The 23,672-nt window shown below is 42.0% G+C and overlaps 1 protein-coding gene across 1 annotated transcript in view; it reads right to left on the reverse strand.

The window, feature by feature from the left end:
- The window catches only part of NHSL1 (NHS like 1), a 150,862-nt gene extending 136,576 nt beyond the window's left edge, over positions 1 to 14,286 (reverse strand). Inside the window, exon 1 of the mRNA XM_025384311.1 lies at positions 13,459 to 14,286. Within this exon, the coding sequence (XP_025240096.1) occupies positions 13,459 to 13,660 (202 nt within the window). The 5' untranslated portion in view covers positions 13,661 to 14,286. The remainder of the gene's footprint in view (positions 1 to 13,458) is intronic.
- Positions 14,287 to 23,672: the final 9,386 nt, after the last annotated feature.

A 23,672-nucleotide genomic window follows, 5' to 3' on the forward strand; every position in this document is an offset into this window, starting at 1 on the left:
TTTGAGATGGAGTCTCAACTCTGTTGCCCAGGCTGGAGTGCAGTGGTGCGATCTCAGCGGATTGCAACCTCCGCCTCTTGGATTCAAGCGATTCTCCTGCCTCAGCCTCCTGAGTAGCTGGGACTACAGGCACCCACCACCATGCCCAACTAATTTTTTGTATTTTTAGTAGAGATGGGGTTTCACTGTGTTAGCCAGGATGGTTTCGATCTCCTGACCTTGTGATCCACCCGCCTCGGCCTCCCAAAGTGCTGGGACTAGAGGTGTGAGCCACTGTGCCCGGCCCTTTTTTTTTTTTTTTTTTTTTTTTTTGAGACAGAGTCTCACTCTGTTGCCCAGGCTGTAATGCAGTGGCACGATCTTGGCTCACTGCAGCCTCTGCCTCCCGGGTTCAAGCAATTCTCCTGCCTCCACCTCCTGAGTAGCTGGGACTGCAGGAGCACGCCACCATGCCCAACTAATTTTTGTAGGTTTAGTAGAGACAGGGTTTCACCATGTTCAGGACGGTCTTGATCTCCTGACCTCATGATCCACCTGCCTCGGCCTCCGAAAGTGCTGGGATTACAGGTGTGAGCCACAGCGCCTGGCCCCAACGAGCGTTTTTTACAGTAACTTTTTCAAAGAAAACAGTACAGCCAGGCAGTGGCTCACGCCTATATTCCCAGCATTTTGGGAGGCCAAGGTGGGAGAATCACTTGAGGCTAAGAGTGAAGACCAGCCTGGGCAACACAGCAAGACCCCTTCTCTACAAAAAACAAAATAAAATAAATTAGCCAGGCATGGTGGCAAGCCCCTGATAGTCCCAGCTACTTGGGAGGCTGAGGCAGGAGAATTCCTTAAGCCCAAGAGTTCAAGGTTACAATGACCTATGATTGCACCACTGCACTCCAGCCTGGATGACAGAGGGAGGCTCTATCTCTTAAAAAGAAAAAAGAAAAAAAAAAAAACCCACCAAAGCATTGCTTTTGTTTTCCAGTTCAGACATACGATCTCTGCTACATACAGGCTAGAGTCCAATAATTCGAAGTGAAAGTTTTGGACTAAACTTCGCAACTAATTTTCCCCTATGGGGGATGGACAGTAGGCTGGTAAGCATAATGACAGGGAAATCTACAGGATCAGGGCAGAAACTGGCCAGACATTGCTATTCATGGGCTTTCCCTAGGGCCAGTGAGCAGGTGCAGAGAATCAGCCTGAGTGCATTAGCAGGCTCTTCCACACTTCCCTGCAGCAGGCAGCAAGGCTCCCGTTGGAAATCACTCGTTCCTGCTGCCAACTTTCAAGGCTTATACACCAACAGGGTCCTGGACTAGGGGCGCAGAGGGGAACCCAGAAAAGGACTTCCTATGGTGGATGAATGCGTAGGTGGCTCAGAGTCATGAGCTGGGTTTTGGACCCGATGGTTTTCTGAGAGGCATCACTACTCCACACTATTTCTCAAAGTACTACTGGTATGCCAGGCCTTTCTCCAACACTAAGACAACAGTGGACTATCTACAGAAATTCCATCATAGCTTGTAACTTCTAAATATTGAGGAAAAAAGCTATGTGATACACATGCATAATAACACCCTACTGAAAGAAATGAAGTCTACCGAAAGCACCATTTTTGAGGGTCATAAAATCAAGTAGTAAGTCAGGACTGACATGTTCTGTTTGATAACGTAGAATAGAATAAACAGAAAATAAACAGAAAATAGAGTATCATATGTAGACACGCAGTAAAGGTAAATCATTCCACAAAGCTATTCCATGTATGCATGCTGTGCATATATGCCATGTGTGGCCTGGGAACCAATGTAAAGTGTATTTATTATTTTGGACACAAACAAAACTTTTTAAACTCTCTAAACTTTTCAGGCCCTGAAAACCCCAAAACATTCACACCATAGTTACTGTAGGACATTATTTCCCCCATTTGCAACAAGCATGTATTCTAGAGAAAACTAGCTCAACTTTCTCAGAAACTAGTTGGATTTTTGTTCAAACCTTTATTATTAGTTGGAGTTGGAACATAACCTTCGAGATTTCTAAAGTCAGTGGCATAACCTTCCCCTGGTTACAGTGACATAAGAACACAGATCAACTGAATAAACCAACACATTCTCCAGAGTGGCGATGTAACCAAGGTCTGCTGATCCAAAGGAATGTTGAAGGAGAGAAACCCCAACCTCGCCAGCTTCATAAAGCATCAATAGCACACAAATGAGACACGGTGGCTCAAAAGTGACTTGTAAATGGAACAGAGCTAAGATACTTATGACAGAACAACACTCAGGCATGCACACTTAAGGACAAAGAGTTGCACTTGGGAAGCTAGCAAGGAAAAAATATTTAAAACATCCTTTTATAATGGGAATAGAGTGTGTTGAAGAACTCAGCACTGAAATGACTTTCACTGTAGAAATCAAAGTTCTTTTTCCAGGAAGTCAAAGCATTCTATGTACTTTCTACTGGTGAAAAACTTATGTAAATAAATAACTACCAGGCAAGATGATCACAGCAACCAAACTAAGCACCAGCCACAACCACCCACAAGGTAAATTCACAAACTGCCTTGTGTCTGCTTTGTAAAAGAATCCCCAACCAATCAAGACTAAAGCAATACCCACCCTTGTTCAGGAAGGAATGCTGGTTTATCTCAGAAGGCAATCCAGAAACACCAGATACCCAGTTTCTGCTTTAGCTGAGGCGTTTCTAGTTACAAAGTGAAAGAGAAGCTTAGGGAATAGAGGCAAGGGAACTTATCGACAATATACTTATATACTTATTCTCATGTTCTCTCGTCAAGTTTATAGAAAGGACAAAACTCAAGTGATACTGTTTAAGGAAATCTCAACTGCTTGTGGCTTTTATTAATACTTGTGAGTTTTCCTTCAAGAAAGCTAAACATATATTAAGCCCAAACCTGACAATTTACTTCTACCACGAAAATTATTTTCACCAGTAAATAGATTAGCCTTTATTCTTGTTCTATACCTTTTTCAATCATGTACAAAAACTTATTAAGCTATGTCTTAAAACATAAAAACAAACCTACAATACTACAAGTGTACAATTAGTGATGCAAGCAGCACACTCAGAAATTTGACCAAGCTCCCACAAACCATGATTACTTAGGGGATGGGAATTCAAAAAGTCCTAGCTAAGTGGCGGGGTAGAACTGGATCAGTATGGGAGTCATGATCTCTTCTTTCCTCAGAGCTTATCCCCTCCTCTTCCCTCCAGGTTACTGCTACCTTCTTCCATTCACTACCACTCCCAATACAGTCTTTTTCAAAAATAAGAGGGCATGAAAATGGGAAAGTAGAGTCCCTCTTCATTCCACCAACCTTAATGAGCACCCACTCTAGGAAACCTCTTGTGGGCCAGGATGCTCCCAGTAACTTCCCAATTCAAGCCATTTTCACATTGACTCCTCAGTATGAGTTACTCAGAAGGTTGCTTTACATCAAGTGTATGCAGTACTAGGTGCTCTCCAAACACAAGAACCCACGATGTGCCCGCCACATGAGGCGCACACCCAAGCATGCCCCCAAACACTAGAAATGAGTCCAGAAAATGACGGTATTGGCAAGGGAAGCACTGGCTGGGAGACTTGGCCAACACGTCCTCCCCCTACAACCACAGCGGGGAAGGATGGTCTCAGACAACTGCTTGCCTATGCAAGCATTCATCATTTCTCTTACGGCCTAAATATCCAAAGCGAGATGCAGCCGGCACAGTAACGAATTTTAGCAAAAGCTAAATAAATAATTGTTGGTTTAACGTCTATAATATCTGCTAGTCAGTCATCAAACGTCAGTGATGAACTGATAGACAATGCTCAGAGATGCTGAATTCAACGGAACACAGAAGAGGTATGGTACAGGCTAAAGAGGGGCAGACCACAGCTACATCACTGCAACCAGCTTCAGGCATCCCCAGCCTTACACCTCACACATTTGTGTATATGAAGAGTGTGTATGTTGATTATACATAAATTTTCCAATCACATTTATTAAGACAGTGATTGCCATAAATATAATCTTTAATTAGGGAGATTAGAAATATAAGGTAAAGACTACCCATAGTTCACAAAGCTAGAAAAAGTATAACTATACATTGGAAAAAATCACAGATGCTGTTGCTAACGGAACAAGTAATTATGAAAATCTGTGACTTCTCTTAATAAAGATACCCTAACATGGCCAGGTGTGAAGGCTCATGCCTGTAATCCCAGCACTTTGGGAGGCTGAGGTGGGTGGATCACCTGAGGTCAGGAGTTCGAGACCAGCCTCACCAACATGGTGAAACGCTGTCTCTATTAAAAATACAACAACAACAAAAATTAGCCAAGTGTGGTGGCACATGCCTGTAATCCCAGCTACTGGGGAGACTGAGGCACGAAAACCATTTGAACCCTGGAGGTAGAGGTTGCAGTGAGCCGAGATTGCACCAGAGCACTCCAGCCTGGGGGACAGAGTAATACTCTGTCTCACACACACACAAAAAGGGAGCCTAACATGAAAATCTGTGGATTCATTACTACTTTCCCTTATGTGCCTATATAATCCCTTCAATCAGAACTTTGTCTTTTCTCAGCCCCTAGATGACCTAGTTCTAACTTCTAATGCTCCAATCCCTTCTGCACGCCATAACCAGAGTGGGTTCCCTCCAACACAGCTTCAACCAAGTATTCACAACAGATATTTACTTACTATCTGCAAAGTGCAAGGCACTTGAAAAAGACAGGCTAGACTTCAAAGGGCTTCAAATCTAGGAGAAGTATGAAGCACATACTCAAATATTTTCAAAGCAGAGTATTTGCCCTTAAACCAAAAGTTATTAAGTCCTTGACACCAAAACGCCCTAGGTGCTTTCAATGTCATTTCTCCGTCTGAAGAATTATACTCCGTTCCCTGCCTCCCCACATCTGTTTCTCTGCCCAGTTTTCAGTTCTCTCTAATGATCTGACCCTTCCTTACCAAACCAACTATTGTTTTTATTGGTCACTTATGATGTCCAGACTAGGTTTATTAAATGAATGAACTCATGTAAAGTTTTAATAATAGTGTCTCGCCACGGTAAACATTCACTAAATATTAGCCATTATTAAGCTTATGGGTAGGTTGACTGATTCAGACATGACTTGCAATATAGTATTTTAATCATTTCAGGATTTGACGTCAACACTGAGATACAAATTCCTTGAAGGATTACGTAAAGGAAGTGATAGGTTCCACTTGAGTTGCCTAGGTTATACAAGTACTCCAAAGACACTTCTACAACTGGAAATTCTACATCATAGTATAGTCTACACTAGGATAAAGACACTTTTTGCATTTTTTGACTCAACTGACTATTGATAGTGAAGAGATTATCAATCCAATGGCCAGTATCATTAAATACAACGGATCAAATTTGTAGGCTTACAGCATATCTATTAAACAAGCATTCATTTATTCAATAAATAAATTGTACCTGCTACTGATATGTATGACGAATAGGTATTACCCCATTTCACAGTGTGGCTGGTGTGACTGTGGAGGAGAGAGTGAGGAGGAAGCACAAGGAGGCAATGGGGTAAGGGAAGCAGAATGTATAGGGCTTTAGAGAGCATTGTCAAGATTTAGTTATTTAATTCCCTGGAGAAGGAAAGCACCTGAGGGGTTTCAAGTAGTGAAATTACACATGTTTCATGTTTGAGGTTTAACAGGATCACTGAGGCTGCTAGGTTAAGATCAGCCCAATTGGTGGGGAGGGAAGCGGTGTGTACAAAGGTGAAAGCAGGGAAACCAGTGAAGAAAAGATTGCAATAGCACGATGGAGCCTCTCCTCATCAGGCTTGGCATCGTTAATTCCATATCTCCTCTCTGTTCACTAAAGCCAACTTTACTAATTGGTCAAAACAGCCCTGATCAAAATTTTTTTTTTTTTATACAAAGTGCTTGATACGTACCTAGTTTGAATGAAGCAACAGAAAACACCAAAAGTATGCCATTGAAATTATGTTCCATAAACAGAACCCTCTCTTTTATCACACTCAAAAAAGTCCAGAGTTGAGAGCACTGGTAATAAGCATACAGTGCTACACATAACTTGGACTTCTGAATGGTCTTCTATCCTCTCTTGCTGTCTCCACTCTTGTTCCCCTTTGATCCATCCTTGAGTCTACACTGTTTCTAGAGCGATCTTCCCAAAATACAAAAACAGGCTGGGCACAGTGGCTTAAGCCAAGCCTGTAATCCAAGCACTTTGGGAAGCCGAGACAGGTGGAACACTTGAGGCCCGGAGTTCGAGACCAACCTGGCCAACATGGTGAAACCCGTCTCTACTAAAAAATACAAAAATTAGCTGGACTAAGCCAAATTCAGAAAGTATTTGCTTAGCACATTAGTCTATGCGCACAGCACCATTTAACCGAGTCCCAGATGTCTTAAGTTTACCCATTCAGCAACCATTTATTGAGCACTTAGCCTTGGTGATTAAAAAATAATAATAATAAGATTGAGTCTCTGGCCTAAAACACGTCATGGCTAGTTCAAGACACAGACAAGTAAACAAGTAAGCATAATCCAGGGCATGAAAACCACAATTAGAGAGGAATGAAGAAGGCAGAGAAATAGCATAGACAAGAGCCATCAGCTCTGCCTGAGGATGTTAGAGAAGACTTCACAGAGTTTTAAAGCGAGTCTAGAAGGATAAGTAGGAAGTCAACAGGCAGGGGAGGCGACTGGAGCACCCTGGCACAGGGAATAAGAGGAAACGTGAGGTGCTAGTTTCTGGAGTTATGAAAAAGCAATGGGTCTGTATGCTAGTTCTGGAGGGGAGAGGACGGAGGCAGATCTCTTAAGGTTTCACACCATGTAAAGTGATGTGGGCTTCATTCTGTACGCAATGGGGAGCTACAGAAAGGTGATCCAGTTGTTTTTGTGGGTTTTTCTGTTATTTGTTTTTCTGAGACAGAGGCCTGCTATATCACCCAGGCTGGAGTCAAGTGGTGCGATCTCAGCTCACTGCAACCTCCGCCTCCCGGGTTCAAGCGATTCTCCTGCCTCAGCCTCCCAAGTAGCTGGGATTACAGGTATGCACTACACCCAACTAAATTTTGTATTTTTAGTAGAGATGGGGTTTCACCATGTTGGCCAGGCTGGTCATGAACTCCTGAGTTCAAATGCTGCGCCTCCCCAAGTGCTGGGATTATAGGCTTGAGCCACTGGTACCAGCTGGTTTTTGTATCTTAGAAAGATCACTCTGGAAACAGTGTAGACTCATGGATGGATCAAAGGGGAACAAGAGTGGAGAAAGCAAAAGAGAACAGAAGATCATTCAGAAATCCATGTAAGAGCCAGTAAGGGCCTAAACTCTATGAGGACAGACATCCAGGTTCAAACACAGCAGACCTTTAGAAGATTAAACTGAAGTATTTGATAGAAAAGACTGTAGTTTTGAAAAAAACTCCAGGCCAGCCATGGTGGCTCAGGTTTATAATCCCAGCATTTTGGAAGGCCAAGGCAGGAGGATCACTTGAGGCCAGATGTTCAAGATCAGCCTGAGCAAAAGAGAGAGACCCCATCTCTACAAAAATAAAATAAAATAAAAAATTCAAAAAGCATGGTACCCTGTGCTGATAGCCCTAGCTACTCAGGAGGCTGAGCGGGGAGGATCCCTTGAGCCTGGGAATTCAAGGTTACAGGGAGCTATGATTGTGCCACTGCACTGCAGCCTGGACAACAAAGCAAGACCCTGTCTCTAAAAAAAAAAAAAAAGGAAACAAACAAACCCCTCTAATTTGACAGAACATGTTATAATTAAACCAAAACACCCTGAAATGACATGGAAATATATTTTATAACAATTGCATGAGACATAAAAATTAACCCTAAATAATATGCAAGATCTTTTAAAATTATAAAAAGCAAACTGTTGGCCAGGCATGGTGGCTCACGCCTATAATCCCAACACTTTGAGAAGCTGAGGTGGGTAGATCACCTGAGGTCAGGAGTTTTAACACCAGCCTGGCCAACATCGTGAAACCCCGTCTCTACTAAAAATTCAAAAATTAGCCGGGCGTGGTGGCAGGTGCCTATAATCCCAGCTACCCAGGAGGCTGAGGCAGGAGAATCGCTAGAACCCCGGAGGCAGAGGCTGCAGTGAGCCGAGATCATGCCATCACACTCCAGTCTGGGCAACAGAGCAAGACTTCGTCTCAAAAAAAAATAAATAAAAGTAAACTGTTCGTAAAGATCAATTTCAAAGGTTTCTGTAACTTAGCAAAGACATTTTAATGGAAAAGAACACAGGTTACTCAGTTCCACACCCAAGCCCTGACAATAAGTTGCTTCTTTTATCACTCTTAAGATACTTTTCATAATTTTCAAAAAAGATATTTTTCATAATTTAAATGTCTCTTCTCAAAACAAATGCACAAAGTTTTTAAACTAAAAAAGGAAGGATACTGGACAAAATATCATTTAAATCGAACTTCAACAATTTAATTTGCAAATAAAGACATTTTACAACAAAACAAGGCAGTGAGACAACAGAGTCCCAACTTCAGGAAAAAAAAAAAAAATAATCAAAGGTCAATAAAGGGCAGTCTCAACAAACCAGATAAAATATTAAGTGGCACTCACTGTGTGTCTCTTTCACAGAATGTCAGCTTCAGTAGGAAGTAAGAAGAATACCATGACATTCACTGATCTCTTTTGTTAACACACCACGGTAAAACTTCCTTTGGCTATTTTTCCGATATATGTTGTAACCCTCGGAATAAATAAAACTTACTGATCTTGTTTCACTCTTAAATTTGTGATGCTACTTAACAATATTTTTCAATATTTCTTAGGTTTTCTTAATGCCATAAAGAAGCTATTTTTTATGGAGGTGTTTTTTTTTTTTTTTTTTTTTGGTTTGAGACCCAGTCTTTATGTTTGTTTGGTTTTGAGACCTAGTCTTGCTCTGTTACCCAGGTTGGAGTGCTGTGGTGTGATCTTGGCTCACTGCAGACTCGACCTCCCGGGCTCAAGCGATCCTCCCACCTCAGCCTCCTGAGTAGCTGGGACTACAGGCGCACACCACCACGCTTGACTACTTTTTCTATTTTTTGTAGAGACAAGGTTTCGTCGTGTTCCCCAGGCTGGTCTTGAACTCCTGGGCTCAAGTGATATGCCCACTTCGGCCTCCGAAAGTGTTGGGATAACAGGCATGAGCCACCACACCTGGCCCAGGAAGCTATTCCTAAATCCCACCATTTTAAGGAATTTATTATCAGAAATAAACCACAGCTATTTACATGGAAACAAGATCTTGACTTTTGACCTAGCTGCTTTTGGTCTTTCATGTCATTTTTCTCCACTGTAATATCTGGACATTAGTAATCTAATTATGCACAAGGATCCTGCTTTCTGCAACTATTTTATTAGGAGAATAATTGGGATGAAATTACTTTAATAGATCCAACTCCCGCACTCAAAAATTGGTTATCTAGTATATGGATTATTCATTACCCTTGATACCTAGTATGGCCATTCTCTGGCCATTTTTGTAGTGGCTGAGAAGGGAGGGCACTGACATTCAAATGATTCCAAGCTGGTAACATTACTAGTCTGTATGATAAAGTCCAGAAGGAAAGGATAAAACATTGTTTGAAGCAAGGCTTTGCATGTCAATTGCCCTCTCTATCTGCTGACCTGTCAATACCAGGATCATCAATCACGCTTCTGCCCAGCTAAATGGAGAGCTGAGGATACAACAAAACAAGCTCTGCTCAATGAGAGGACAGACACCCCATTATGACTCCACCTCTTTCAGTTTTATTTGAGTGAGCAAGAAAGGGGAAGCACAGAATAAATACTACTAGTCATTAGTTTTCCTCAAGGACCTTCCACAGTGCTAGAAAAGCAGCAGGTACTCATTAAATCTTGTTCAGTTAAATGCTAACAGTCAGAAGACCACGAAAACATGAAAATGCTCCGGATAAACTTCCTTTATCTGGACCTTCTCTTATCCGGACCTTCTCATCTAGGTCATCGTGTTGCACTTTTTCACAATTATCCTACATTCTCTCTTTAAACCCCCACTTTAGATGTCTTATCTGCTTCTCCATTTAAGCATGAACTCCATGACTTCAGGGCCTAAGTGCTATCTTTCTTTGTACCCTGCACATACTGTTCAGTAATGATTCCAACAATAAATGCTCTCACAACTTCACATGAAAAGTTACATATTGTCTCATCTACCACTGCATTCCACTTTTTTACTATAAAGAAGATACTGATTCACGCCCTTAATTTGTATGGCTAATTAAGTTAAAACCTCATCTACTACTGCAGTGGGTCATATCATACTAAGAATATAAGAATTGATCATTGCTGTTACCCAATTCATTCTTACCTCTCCGAGTATAAACAGGGATTCAAGAGAATTTTGAAACTTGTAGTGTGCTGTCAAACACACATACAAAAGAAAACATACAGATGCTTACTGGTGGCTGCTTTGGACCTATCAATATGTATCTTGTAATTACTTTTTAAGCTCAGGAACAGTAGTCTAATTAGAAAATGCATACTAGTAGCTTCTAATCTTAAAAAAGATTCTCAAAAGAAAGAAGAATCTCAAGCACTATAATTTTATCCTTAGTTTCTTGACATTAAATCATAAAGCTATTGGTTTGTTGTACCGAAAGATATCCATAAGGGTAACCACTTCAAAACTTTATTTTCATGTTCCTGATAACAATCCAGCATAGAAATTCCCTATTAAAAGAGCTTCTGTTTCAGAAATTGAATGTGTCTCATACAACACACTGATGGTAGGAGCTCAGAAGGCTAATGGTGCAAAGCCTACCTGGAGACAGTGGGCAGGGAACAGGCAAGCAGTGCGGCCTGGCAGCAGCTGCTGGAGGGGAGGAGCTGCAGAACCGGACCTCCACCAACCACAGATCCCGCAGGGGGACCACTGATGCGAGGCTGGCTTGTTAAGCTACAGTTGCCCTACCTCGAGCTGTCACTGCATAATGGTTGTGGGTGTGTGTGTGTGTGTGTGTGTGTGTGTGTGTGTGTGTGAGAGAGAGAGAGAGAGAGAGAGCGCGGGGAGGAGGGAGAGCAGGTTTTTGGCAATCTGTATAAATCAAAAAATGTTAATGTAAGTTAGGGGGGTTGCGGAGTAAACTGAAAGGAAGGTGGATTAGGCTGTGCGTGATCTGGGCAGAGAGATATAAAAGATGCTACACATTCCCATCAGACCAGTGTGTCTCCCAGTGCATATTTATTTGCAACCAAATCCTAACGTGGCCACTGGGCATTCTTAGTATTGCCTGATAATCCTTGCTAGAGTGTCAGCCTATTTGATGCTTCTGAGAAAAAACTTCATCTCTGCATAATTTTTCTTGAAGACTTTTCCTCTTTTGATCTGCTCACATAAACAAATGTCACTTCTGTATTTCTCCAAAGAAAGGAATTGTGTGGAAAAAAGATCAACTGTTATAACATGCCCCTGAGACAAGATGTCAAAGTTGGGAGCCAATTTTCTTTTGTAAGTCAAATGTGAAAACAGAATATAATGCCATGAATTTTGATGTATAAGCAGCTTTTTAAGGATTCTCTCTGACACCATATGTCAAAAATCATATTATTCATGCCCAATTATTTTTTAAAAAACACATAAACTTACACCATGTATTATGCTTCCATTTATCTTCATGAAGCTACTGTATCCCCTATTCCATTAAGGGATAAAGGGCACAATCTTTTGTATTGCTACGTAAGCAAGTCCTCCCTTCACAAGTCACCCCTGTCCTTTACAATGACTTATTTTCCACAAGTCACGTGTACAGTATTTGCTTTATTTCCCAACTAAAACTAATACATGCAAATTCAGTCTCTGTTCCTTTAATGCTAATTCAGATGAAGCATCTACAGTAGAAATCCTACAGCCTCGTGCTCACATGTATACAATCATTAACAGAGACTTGACAGTGGTTGATTTCAAGTCAAACAAGTCCTAAAAAGCGACCTTCGGCAAAGCCCAAAGGAATCAAAACTATACCCTCTCGCGACCACAGCACTACTGAATCCACCCTTCAAACATTTTTGTTTCAAACATTACAACCCAATCATTTACCAAAACCACAGCTTATTCCTGATTTAGAAAAGTAAAGTTCACGGACTTACTAAGCTATACAACTCCAGCCAGAACGCACAAATGCCTTTTCTAAGCCTGGCAATCACACAGCATTTGAACTGAAAACCCACATTTTTAAGCTCAGAATCAGTGGGTCATTGTTGATCACCTTGTTGATATAATAAACAGCTGATACTTTCAAATATTATTAGCTAGTCCCTCTTGTGCCATAGTTTAATAGACAAGAACAAATAGTTTACACACATTCACCCTGAAGAAGGGCTGCATTAACACTTAGCCTGTGCGATATAATTACTATACTCATAAGCACATATTGAACTTAGTTGATTCTCTCACGTTTCAGTAGTTCTGCTTTCCAAAGCAGGGGGAGGCACAGGTCCCTGAAAGACTCCAGCAAGGTTTCTCTTGGCACGGGGAAGAATGTGATAAACAGGGAAAACACAATCATGCGGAATGTCTGGACTTGGTTCCTTTGTGATACTTAAATAGCACTCCCCTACTGGGCTTTACCCACTGCACTGAATGCAGAAACCATTTTAGAGCTTAACAATTCAGTCTCTACACACACCAAGAGGAAGAACTCAGAAAATCTAAATATAAAATAGGGGTATGTTAAGAAATATTGACCTGTTTCCCTCTCTCCCAGCAGGACTGGTATTTTTTTTTTTTTTTTTTCATCTTGGAGGCAAAACATGTTAATCCTGAGAACAGAGTCAACGTCAATCTGAAAAGAAACTTGATAGAAAACTAAAACTCTGGTTAAAAGAAGGAAAGGAGAAAAAAAAATCCAAAAACTCCTTGGGACCAACATATCAGGGTTAAGCCCCTTGCGTGTTCATTTTCCTTGATGTCATAGCCCAACACCAGCTTAATTCAAGCATTCATGTAATTCATCAATCTTAGAAGAAGGATGCAAGAAGACTATGTACGATTCCTGAAGTTTTCTCAGTGCAGTTTTACAAGAGCTCCACGTTCTAGCCCCAGATTGCTATAAGGGCAGGAGATTCTCTTTGGGGTGGTGGTTTACCATTGAACTTTTCATAAGTCACATGAGCATGTGGCTCTGATGGAGGGAGGGAGGCTGCCGAGAACAAATAACAGCTACTTTATCCTTCTTTGAATGATACAAGATACAAGCTCAAGCTGAATCTAGTTGGAAGAGCATTTTTATTTTAGACTTGTAAACAAATGACGCTGAATTCCAATACAAAAACAAACATTTCAAAAGAAACTCCTAATGGGGGCAAAAATCATGAAGGGGGAGTGATAGAAACAAAGAATTCTACATAACAAACTTTTTCAAATGTTTAAATTTTTAAAAAATCGAGTCACCTTTTCTGGGCTGGGCTCTGTATATCCAGTTTTCGTCATCCACTTCCACCTGCTGCCCACAAACTGAGAGCTCTCCATCACTGCGAAACAGCCTCTTTGTCTGCCTGGACAAGGAGGAGAAATTTATCCAACTCACAGCACGTGAGAGAGAACCTGCATTCGGCTTGAGTCTGAAGGAACCTGAAGAGCCTTCCTTTTTCATCTTCTTTTCAAAATCAACTAGAGACAAAGAACAGACCAGCAAACAAAACGCTGGGTTTTTTGCATTGGCCCAGGTCCTCTCCACACGCCTGCTGTTTCCCTCTTAGACAACGCTGACAGTCAGGCACGGCATTATCCAAAAAGACGGCTTCTGTGTCACCCAATTAAAAAGAAAGGGAAAAGGAGGGATTAAGAAAGAAAAGAAAAATGTTTCACCCTAGCCACACTGTGGACTCCGTTTCTAGATCAGCGATATCCACGGCCAAAAAATAATAAATAAATAAAAGTATAATTTAAAAAATGAAACAGGGTGTTCATTTCAGGAGCACTTGTCAGGACTTTGCAAAACACAAAGCCAGGGCACTCCGACTCTTTGGTGTGTCCCTAGCATCCCAAACTGTAATCCTACTCCACTCCTGGGCATCTTTCCCCACCAGGGCAGAAAGCCAGCTGTCGGTTGCAGAAAGAAGGAACTCCTCACCCTAGAGAAAAAGATTCAGGGTCAAGCCAGGCACCCAGTTTACAGTTCACCCACACGGTCACTTGGGAGAAATCAAAGAGCTCAGCTCACTCGCCCCAGCACAGGGCAGAATCATAAACCGCCCACTTGCTCTCCTTCCCGTCTGTGAAGCGCTCGTTAAGAGCCGCAGGACTTCGCAAACAATAAAACCGGCTGCGTGGCTATTGCTTGGATTACAGAGCAAGCACTCCTGCGAAAGAAAGACGATAGGCTTTCCTGACACCAAAGGCACCTCATTGGAGACAGAAAACTCCGCCTCTCCACAGCCAATACTTCAGTGGCAGCTCAAACTTCTGAACTTTAGCGCAGTTAGGGGTATGCAAGTCTGTGCAGAATACAGACTTCTGGGCATAAAGAAAAAGAACTTGATTATTAATTATCAAACCATACTTCTGAAACGACAATTTTGAGAAGGGGCTTAATACAGTATATAGATATAGATATATCCAACATTCCTAGATGTATTTAGGAATGTCCATCATTTAAGGAAACATACTTCCAAAGAGAATATAATGGACCCCAGCTTCCAACAAAGGTGAAACGCAGCCATTATTGTACTTGTTATTGTCACTCCTGCCTGTCACCAGCAGCCAGAGTGTGGGACTGAGGATTCTCCTCTGCCCTATCACTGGGAGCCCCTGGGGGTTATTCGTCTCCAATCTTGAATGATCATCCTATCACAAAGAGTTATCAGAGAGCTATACTAGTGGCACTTAGCTGCAGGCTCTAGCCCTGAGCCTCCTCTGCAAACTACCTAGAGCCATAACTTGCAATGCATTTGGGTGTAGCATTTCACCCAAGGCTAACTTACTGCAATTGCATGGTCCTAGGGGTGTTCAAAGTCCCTGCAACTTTCCATCATAGAAACTTGGGTCGGCATCTCCTTCCCCCAAGTGTTATTTGGAGTAAAGCAAATAAGCAACAAGTAGAGAACTAGGTCCCGCAGCACTTTGCTTTACTCAGCATCGATCAAATACATTAAAACTAACAAACTGCAATAGAAAACAAACTTTGATTAAAAATTTTAAAACAAGGATTTTGCATCATACATCTACTCCAATTCACTGAGATTTTAAGAAAAAGGCTCTACAAGCTTACTGGGACAGCAACACTTGTAGAAGATAGTCAGAAGTTCTACAAAGTGTTCCTAGGATGGGCAGTTCATATTATACCATGTAAATAATGACAGAGAACAGGTACTACTAAGGGAGAAGCTACAAAGCAGCCTCTGTTTAAAAGCTAAAAGAGTCCTTGAGATCACATAGTTTAAACTCCTTGATTTTCAGATAGGAAAGCTCAGGCCCAGAGAAAGTATGTTCATACCCAATGTCACACAGAGGAGTCAGTAATGAAGACCAGGCTGCATCTGACACCACTGGGATCAGAGATTCACACACTTACCAGGGATGCTTGCTATATCACCAAGTGCTCTGGGCCTATTTCAATTATTAATTGGAATAATATCTCCACTTTGACTACCACTGTAAAGGCAAAGGTAAAATATTTGTGCATAACACCAGTGGCAAACATCAAACATCCACTCTCTTCTTTCTGAGTAGAAAGCACTTTTTGAGAGTCTCAAAATATAAAAGGAAAAGTAAAAAACGACCATCTCACCAGAAAAATCCATTAATGTCCCAAATGCTGTTTACCATTTCATTGGTTCACGAGACCCCCTGCCACACATCTGTGCACACTCAAAGGATCCATGGAACCCAAGCAATAAACACAATTCTCTTCTCCCTACTCTCTACGTCCTGTGGCTGCATTTTTTAATTTAAAAATATCTGGCTGGGCATGGTGGCTTACGTCTATAAACCCAGCACTTTGGGAGACCAAAGTAGATGAACCGTTTGAGCTCAGGAGTTCAAGCCCAGCCTGGGAAACATGGCAAAACCCTGTGTCTACAAATAATACCCCCCAAAAAAGAAAAAAATTAGTCATGCATGTTAGTACTTGCCTATGGTCCCAGCTACTCAGGAGGCTGAGGGAGGAGGATCACTTGAGCCCAGGAAATTGAGGCTTCAGTGAGCTGTGGTTGCATCACTGTACTCTAGCCTGGGCAACAGAATGAGACCCTGTCTCAAAAAATAAATAAATAAGAAAAATAAAAAATTATATATATGCTTAAACCTTGTGCTGTTTGTTTTTTTGGTTTTTTTGGTTTTTTTGAGATGGAGTTTCCCTCTTGTTGCCCAGGCTGGAATGCAATGGCACGCTCTCGGCTCACCACAACCTCCGCCTCCCAGGTACAAGTGATTCTCCTGCCTCAGCCTCCTGTGTAGCTGGGATTACAGGCATGTGCCACCACACTCAGCTAATTTTGTATTTTTACTAGACATGGGGTTTCTCCATGTTGGTCAGGCTGGTCTCGAACTCCTAACCTCAGGTGATCCACCCGCCTCAGCCTCCCAAAGTGCTGGGATTACAGATGTGAGCCACCATGCTCGGCCCAAGTGCTGTTCTGTATTTACCAGAAGGGCTGTTGAGCACTTTCCTCAACTCTTCCTCCGTGGAGTGTGCATACATACAGCAGCAAAGGTGAATTGGTGTCATTAGTAACTGGCGTGTTTTCCTCTAGTGCTCCCATCCCTGTATACATCAAGGAAAGGTTTAATAGGAGAAGCTAAAGGAACATTTCCTGCCAAGCAGCCAAAAACAATAACTAGTCCATTTGGGGACTAGACTTATGACTCTCCCTCAAAGTAAGTGCCCACTTATGCCAGATTTCCAGAAACCGTGCACCCACAAATCATAAGGCCTAGGGATACGTTTGCATAATAACCAGTTCTCTGTCTACTGGCTAGTGCATATTTCTGTTATATTGGGCCTTGATTATTAAATCTTCATTTATCTAAGAAAGTCAAATAAATTAACTACTTTTACAACTGGATCAGAGTTCCTGTTGGTCAAGAGAATATAATGGTTTAAATCAGCTTTGTAGGTAATATTTAGATTTTAACTCTGCATATTAGATATATACTCTAATTAGCTGAGAACATCCTAAGTGGGCTTCTTAAGAAGCTACTATATTGACTCAAGCTATATTTGTTTAGCAACCACGATGAGCCCTACATTTTAGTTATGTGGATTATCAACCCAAGAGCCATACCAATCACCCCTCCCGGCAGTAGGTCCAAGGCTACTTTGTGCCACATGCTTCCTGTATATTATTGCTAATCCTCACAATAACCCTGCCATGGAAAATCCCTACATTTATTTCTTTATTTATTTTGAGGCAGAATCTCACTCTGTCCCTCAGGCTGGAGCACATGATCTTGGCTCACTGCAACCTTTGCCTCCTGGGTTCAAGCAATTTTCTTTCCTCAGCCTCCCAAGTAGGTGGAACTACAGGCACGCGCCTCCACGCCTGGATAATTTTTGTATTTTTAGTATAGACGGGATTTTGCCATGTTGGTCAGGCTGGTCTCAAACTCCTGATGTCAGGTGATCTGCCCACCTTAGCCTCCCAAAGTGCTGTGATTACAGGCATGACCCACCGCTCCCCACCCACAAATCCCTACTTTTACAGTAATTTTTTTTTAAGTAACTTCAGCTATAATCTTCGAAGTAATGAAAACATCTTAATGTAGCTATTTTTCCGCAAGAAAATCTACATTAGACTGCCTTGTCCCCATGTGGGACAGACGTGCTGAACAGATTTTATCCGCCTTCCTTACCGCGCTGCGCTGCCCCCTCCCCTCTCACTGTCAGGCTGTCAAATTCGAACTTCTGCTGTCATCACATGTGCCAATAACTGCTCCCTTCCTACCACTTTGCCACTGCTGAGCTTCAGGCCTTAGGAATCAAATAAACAGGCTTGTTTAAATTACATGTTTAGTGGGAGTTAATGAGGGCTCACGGAATAAAAGGCAGAGCCTCTGTGGAAGGGCTTTGTCGCAGCTGCCTTTGGCCAGCACCCATCTCCTTCACCAGCAGGATGGAAGCCCCAGGGTGGAAATGGCTGGAGGAGCAGACCCTGCATAATGACCCCCAGGTGGATCTTTACACCACGTTTATGATCAATAGAATCTTTTATATTAAGTTCTCCGCATTTGAGGGTCACTTATCCGTCACTGCTGACAAAGGGACAAGAAATTACTCTATATTACTCTATATATTTCAGAAATGATGTAAGTAATACATTAAGGAAAAATTAACTATAAAAACTGGAGGCATCAGAATAAATTACCAGAGGAAGTTCTAGAATCATCTCGTTTGGGAATTCCTAAGTCAAATGCCCATTAATTTGGAAAGATTTATTTGTGCTTCTACCAAGACTCAAAGGAACAGACTGATATGTTTGGAAGGTTCTTGCCATAAGACGCAATATTTTATGTTTCAACATATACTGCATCCTTAAAAAGGAGTTTATCATAAATGAAAGTTGGAGACTTAATAAAAAGTGTTAAAGAGGACAAGATATAGGATTAGACAAACCTTTCAATGCAATCAGGCATGTAATTGCTCTACTCGCCATCTGTGTAAACTGCCAGCCAAAAATAGGAACTAATTTCAAGTGCCATCAGTTTTTTGGCCTCACAGGCCACAAATGAGCACTGTGACTTTTCACTTCCATGTGTAGCTTGCCTGCCCTGTCAAACCTAGAGAAGAGAACAAGAGAGGCCGCACCCTGAAGTTAGAAATCAATGGGAAAACACGGCTGGATTGCGAGAGCTGCTGGGGTTGGCTGGTTTGACTGGGAGTGAGGCGCATAAACAGAAGGCATGTGAACAGAGACAAAGGTGCAAAGAGAACCACATAGAGCAGAGAGGAGGACTGCTCTCTATGGTGTCACATTCTGAGTGGCCCTGCCTGGGCTGGGAGCAGTGAAGTGTGCCTCTCATCAGATTACTGCATGAGTCACCCGGACAACCCACAGGGGCCTTTAGCTTAGGACAGGGTACAGTAGGTTTTCCAACTATCATCTCCTGTGAATAATTTAACAGTAGACTTAAATGGAAATCTTTCTATGAGGTAATTTGTACACACGAATAATGAAAGCTTATCTCAATATCAAAAGTAAATACTTTGAGCCAGATATTTATAACTAGAAAAACAAAACCACCAAACCGTATTACCCCCAGGACCACAGCAAACACACTCCCCATAGTACATTAAATCCTTCTTCCTTTATCCACCTTTCCACCTACCAAGGAATGGAACCAGTGATTGTACTCCAGAAAGAAGTCATGGAAGGCAAAACACAGCTAATCACCTATTCAGAGCTGGTCCCGTTTTCAGGTTGCCCACAACTACCACTGCTTTAATACTTAAAAGAAGGAAAAGCACTGACTTTTCATTAAACCCTGGCTTTAAAAGCCACAGTGCCTTCAATGGAATTAATAGTGCTGTTCCCCTCAAAGGGAAAGACTCAACACAAACATTTATGCATATGTATCACCACCAGCCCAACTCCCACCTTTCAAAGTCTTCATGCCTGCAAAGGGCGAACAGATCTGACATCCTAAGCCTTAGCCGCACTGTCCCCATGGGATCACTTGATACAGGAGCAATATGGCAGATTATTGTTCTCAGTCCCCTGAGGTGCGAGGGGATAAAGGATGTCGCCGGTACAGAAGCCGCCACTGACAGAAAACATGGACGTCAGAGGCTTGGGAAGCAGTACACAACCAAGAATGCGACATCTGCACCAACTTTCACCAAGAAAATGTCCCCAGTCTAAGGGGTTCAGATTACAAGAAACCCTAAAACGGCATCAACTTTGAGATTCTTCTGATACAAGAAGACCAAGGGCAAACTTACTCTGAGATCAAAATAAAATTCCAAATAAATAATTTTTTTAAAAATAATAACTTCCTTTGTTCTTGATACCTTTCCTATAGCCTCTCCTGTGATCACTGTGGTTATTATTTTTTTCTATCTACTCAACCAGTTTTTTTTTTTTTTTTTTTGCAAATTGTATTAAGCATCTAAAATCACAGGAGATCTTATTGAAATGCAGAGTGTGATTCAGGTCTGGGGAAGGGACTGAAATTCTGAACTCCCAGAAGTGCCCAAGTGATGCTAGTGAACAGACCAGGTTTAAGTTAGCACAGTGCTAGACTATAATGCCCTCTGAGGCCAGGGAGCTCATCTGTCATCTTCCTGTCCCTTATAGCAGTGGTCCCCAACCTTTTTGGCACCAGGGACCAGTGTCGTGAAAGACCATTTTTCCATGGACAGCAGGGTAGGGGGTGGTTTCAGAATGAAACTATTCCACCTCAGCTCATCAGCAGCATGAGATTCTCATAAGGAGTGTGCAACCTAGATCCCTGGCATGCATGGCTCACAACAGGGTTCACACTCCTGTGAGAATCTAATGCCACTGCCCGTCTGACAGGAGGTGAAGCTCAGGCAGTCATGCTCGCTTGCCCACAGCTCACCTCCTGCTGAGCGGCCCGGTTCCTAATAGGCCACAGCCTGGGGTTTGGGGACCCCTGCCTTATAATACCTTACACACAGCTAACATTTAGCCAATGTTGGTTGACAGGGTGAAAAATGGAACCATCTGTCATTTCCATGTTACCTCTTTCTTTTGATCTTAACAAGTTTCAGCGTAAGGAGATAAGTAGGCCTTTACAGCAACCACTCCTTTATCACTAAATCACAAAAAGCAAAAGTAAAATGTATAAACTGGCAAAAAGTATACAATCTGAATTAAAGGGTTAATAATAAAACCCCATCCATATGGCCATACTGTTTCACTTTGGGAAGAAAGAAGGTTATTAACTGATAGGCGTATGCTTTCCTTCATTTATTAGGACATCTTCGCTGCTTCCATCCACCAAAACTTCCGAATCCAATGTTCCAGGCCAGCCCAGTGCAATCAACAGTGAGCCAAATCAAAAAGCAGCCCACATTCTACCTGATAATCCACACACAGGCTGGGACCTGCTGGGTTCTACTAGGTGAATTGAATTGCTCCATGCCAGTGGAAAAATGTTTTTACGTCAGTTTTTCCTAGTAGATGTTTAAGAAATTACAAAGAATTTTCCAATCGACCTTACGTGACCTTCTAAAGCATTTATTCTATTTAACTCTATCTTTAAAACTATACTCGCAATGGCGCTACAGTGCTTACACTGAATATATCCGACTTCTAACAGACATTTTATCAATTCAGCCTACTTTTACTGTGCTACGCCTACATGCTAAATACATGTGACACATTGCTTGATACAAGCACTGATTTCCAGTGAAGCAGATAAATCTTACTTTTAATGATTTATTAACAGAATTGAATATAAAGTAACTAAAATTAATCAGGAGCACCCAGTAAGCAAAAACATCGAGTATGTTTCCAAACAAGGAAAGAGACAGAAATGCAAAAACATATATTTAGGATTATTGCAGCTATGCATCAGTATGTGTGTCACCTCCAGAAATAGCAAATGTAATCCCAGTTACAGGGATCAGTTCAAATATTTATTGATCTCTATGCTAGGAGATGGGCCAGGGAGGCTGATTCTAAAGCAAAAAAAGATAGGGCCCTGCCCTAGAGGACTATTAAATGTGTTGTAGAAGACAGATATGCACAGTTACTTTCAATATACTGCAAAAAAACAAATGCAAGAAACAAGTAGTAGGCCCGAGTCAAGCCTCTGGGCTTCAGTAATTTCTTCGGGATGAGATGTGCTCTCTAGCTGAGTTTTCTAGTGGTCGGGAGATTTAGTCAACCAGTAGTGTGCTAGTAAACTGGCTCTCTGGGGCGGGGATGAGGGACGTAAAGTCATGACTTTTAATACATATTTGCCAATTTCCATGATGTAAAGGCTCCCACCATGGCCACTTTCAAGTCACCAACAATTTAACAATCAGCCTGCTAAAATCTTGAAATTTAAGAACTGGCTCCCACAGTCAGTATGTGCTGGCTCCAGTACACCACTGAATTTGGCCAACACAATCATTTGGCAAACATAATGACTTGGTAGGAAATTAATCGCCCCATAATTACCAATTATTTAAGTATTAGCATGGGTGGAGGGAGAGAGAAATCTATAAATGTTACCTGACATGGGAAAAAGAGATACATAGGTATGATTCAGTTAAGGATCTGGAGATGCGGATACTATCGTGGATTAGCTGGGTGGGCTATAAATGCAATCACATGTGTCCTTTCAAAGAGAGAAGCAGGGGGAGATTTCCGCCAGAAGAGGAAAAGGCAATGTGACCACAGAGGCTGAGATCGAAGTGATTCAGCCACTAGAGCTGGAAGAAGCAAAGAACAGGATCTTCCCTAGAAACTCTGGAGGGAGTGCAGCCCTGCCAACACTTTGATTTCAGACTTCTGGCCTCCAGAGCTATGAGGGAATAAATTTCCATTGTTTTAAGCCACCAAGTTTGCGGTGGTTTTTTAGAGCAGCTGTATAGGAAACTGATGCAGTGGAGTACCAATGGGAGTTTTGCAACCTGCTCTATCTTTAAGCATTTCTGTTCATTTTGTAAGAATTCGGAGATCTTTTGCACTCTTATACTTTTCTAATTTTCTAATTCCTTTTCAGTCCTTTTTTGGTGTTGTTTATAAAAGCAAAAGTTTGGAAGACTAGATCTAACAGGGAATGAGTAGAGGCAGTTTAAGTTGCCAACAACTGGCAATTTAGAGAGATTTTTCACAGGCCTGGGCGTGGTTGCTCACACCTGTAATCCCAGCACTTTGGGAGGCAGAGGTGGGAGGATCACCTGAGGTCATAAGTTCGAGAACAGCCTGGCCAACATGGTGAAACTAAAAATACAAAAATTAGCCGGGCATGGTGGTGTCTGCCTCTAATCCCAGCTACTTGGGAGGCTGAGGCAGGAGAATTGCTTGAACACAGGAGACTGAGGTTGCAGTGAGCTGAGATCACGCCACTGTACTCCAGCCTGGGTGACAGAGTGAGACTCCATCTCAGTTTTGAGGTTCTACTTTTTTTTTTTCCTTTGAGTCAGAGTCTTGCTCTGTTGCTCAGGCTGTAGTGCAGTGGCGTGATCTTGGCTTACTGCAGCCTCTGCCTTAGAGGTTCGAGCGATTCTCGAGCCTCCACCTCCCAAGTAGCTGGGATTACAGGTGCACACCACCATGCCTGGCTAATGTTTGTATTTTTAGTAGAGACAGAGTTTCACCATGTTGGCCAGGCTGGTCTCAAACTCCTGATCTCAATTGATTCGCCCGCCTCAGTCTCCCAAAGTGCTGGGATTATAATCCCATGAGCCACTGTGCCTGGCCCAAAGTGGTCTTAATTTAAAGAGCAGTTTTTAAATCACTGAGAATATGTAAATGGAATACAATAAATAATCTTCAATTAATATCAGGACACTCCATTTCAAGACCAAAAAAATCCCTTTTGCCCTGGGGAATAATTGGATGAACATGAATGAGAATATAAAATATTTTAAAAAGAAAAGAAAAAAAGATGGGACCAAAAAACCTTCAAAAAATTTTGAAACCAGTAAGCAAACAGTCATAATGACCCATGTGCTTTCAGTCACGCTGTTCTAGACAGATCACTGCTGC

The sequence above is a fragment of the Theropithecus gelada genome, chromosome 4 (assembly GCF_003255815.1).
Source record: "Theropithecus gelada isolate Dixy chromosome 4, Tgel_1.0, whole genome shotgun sequence".
NCBI lineage: Eukaryota > Metazoa > Chordata > Mammalia > Primates > Cercopithecidae > Theropithecus > Theropithecus gelada.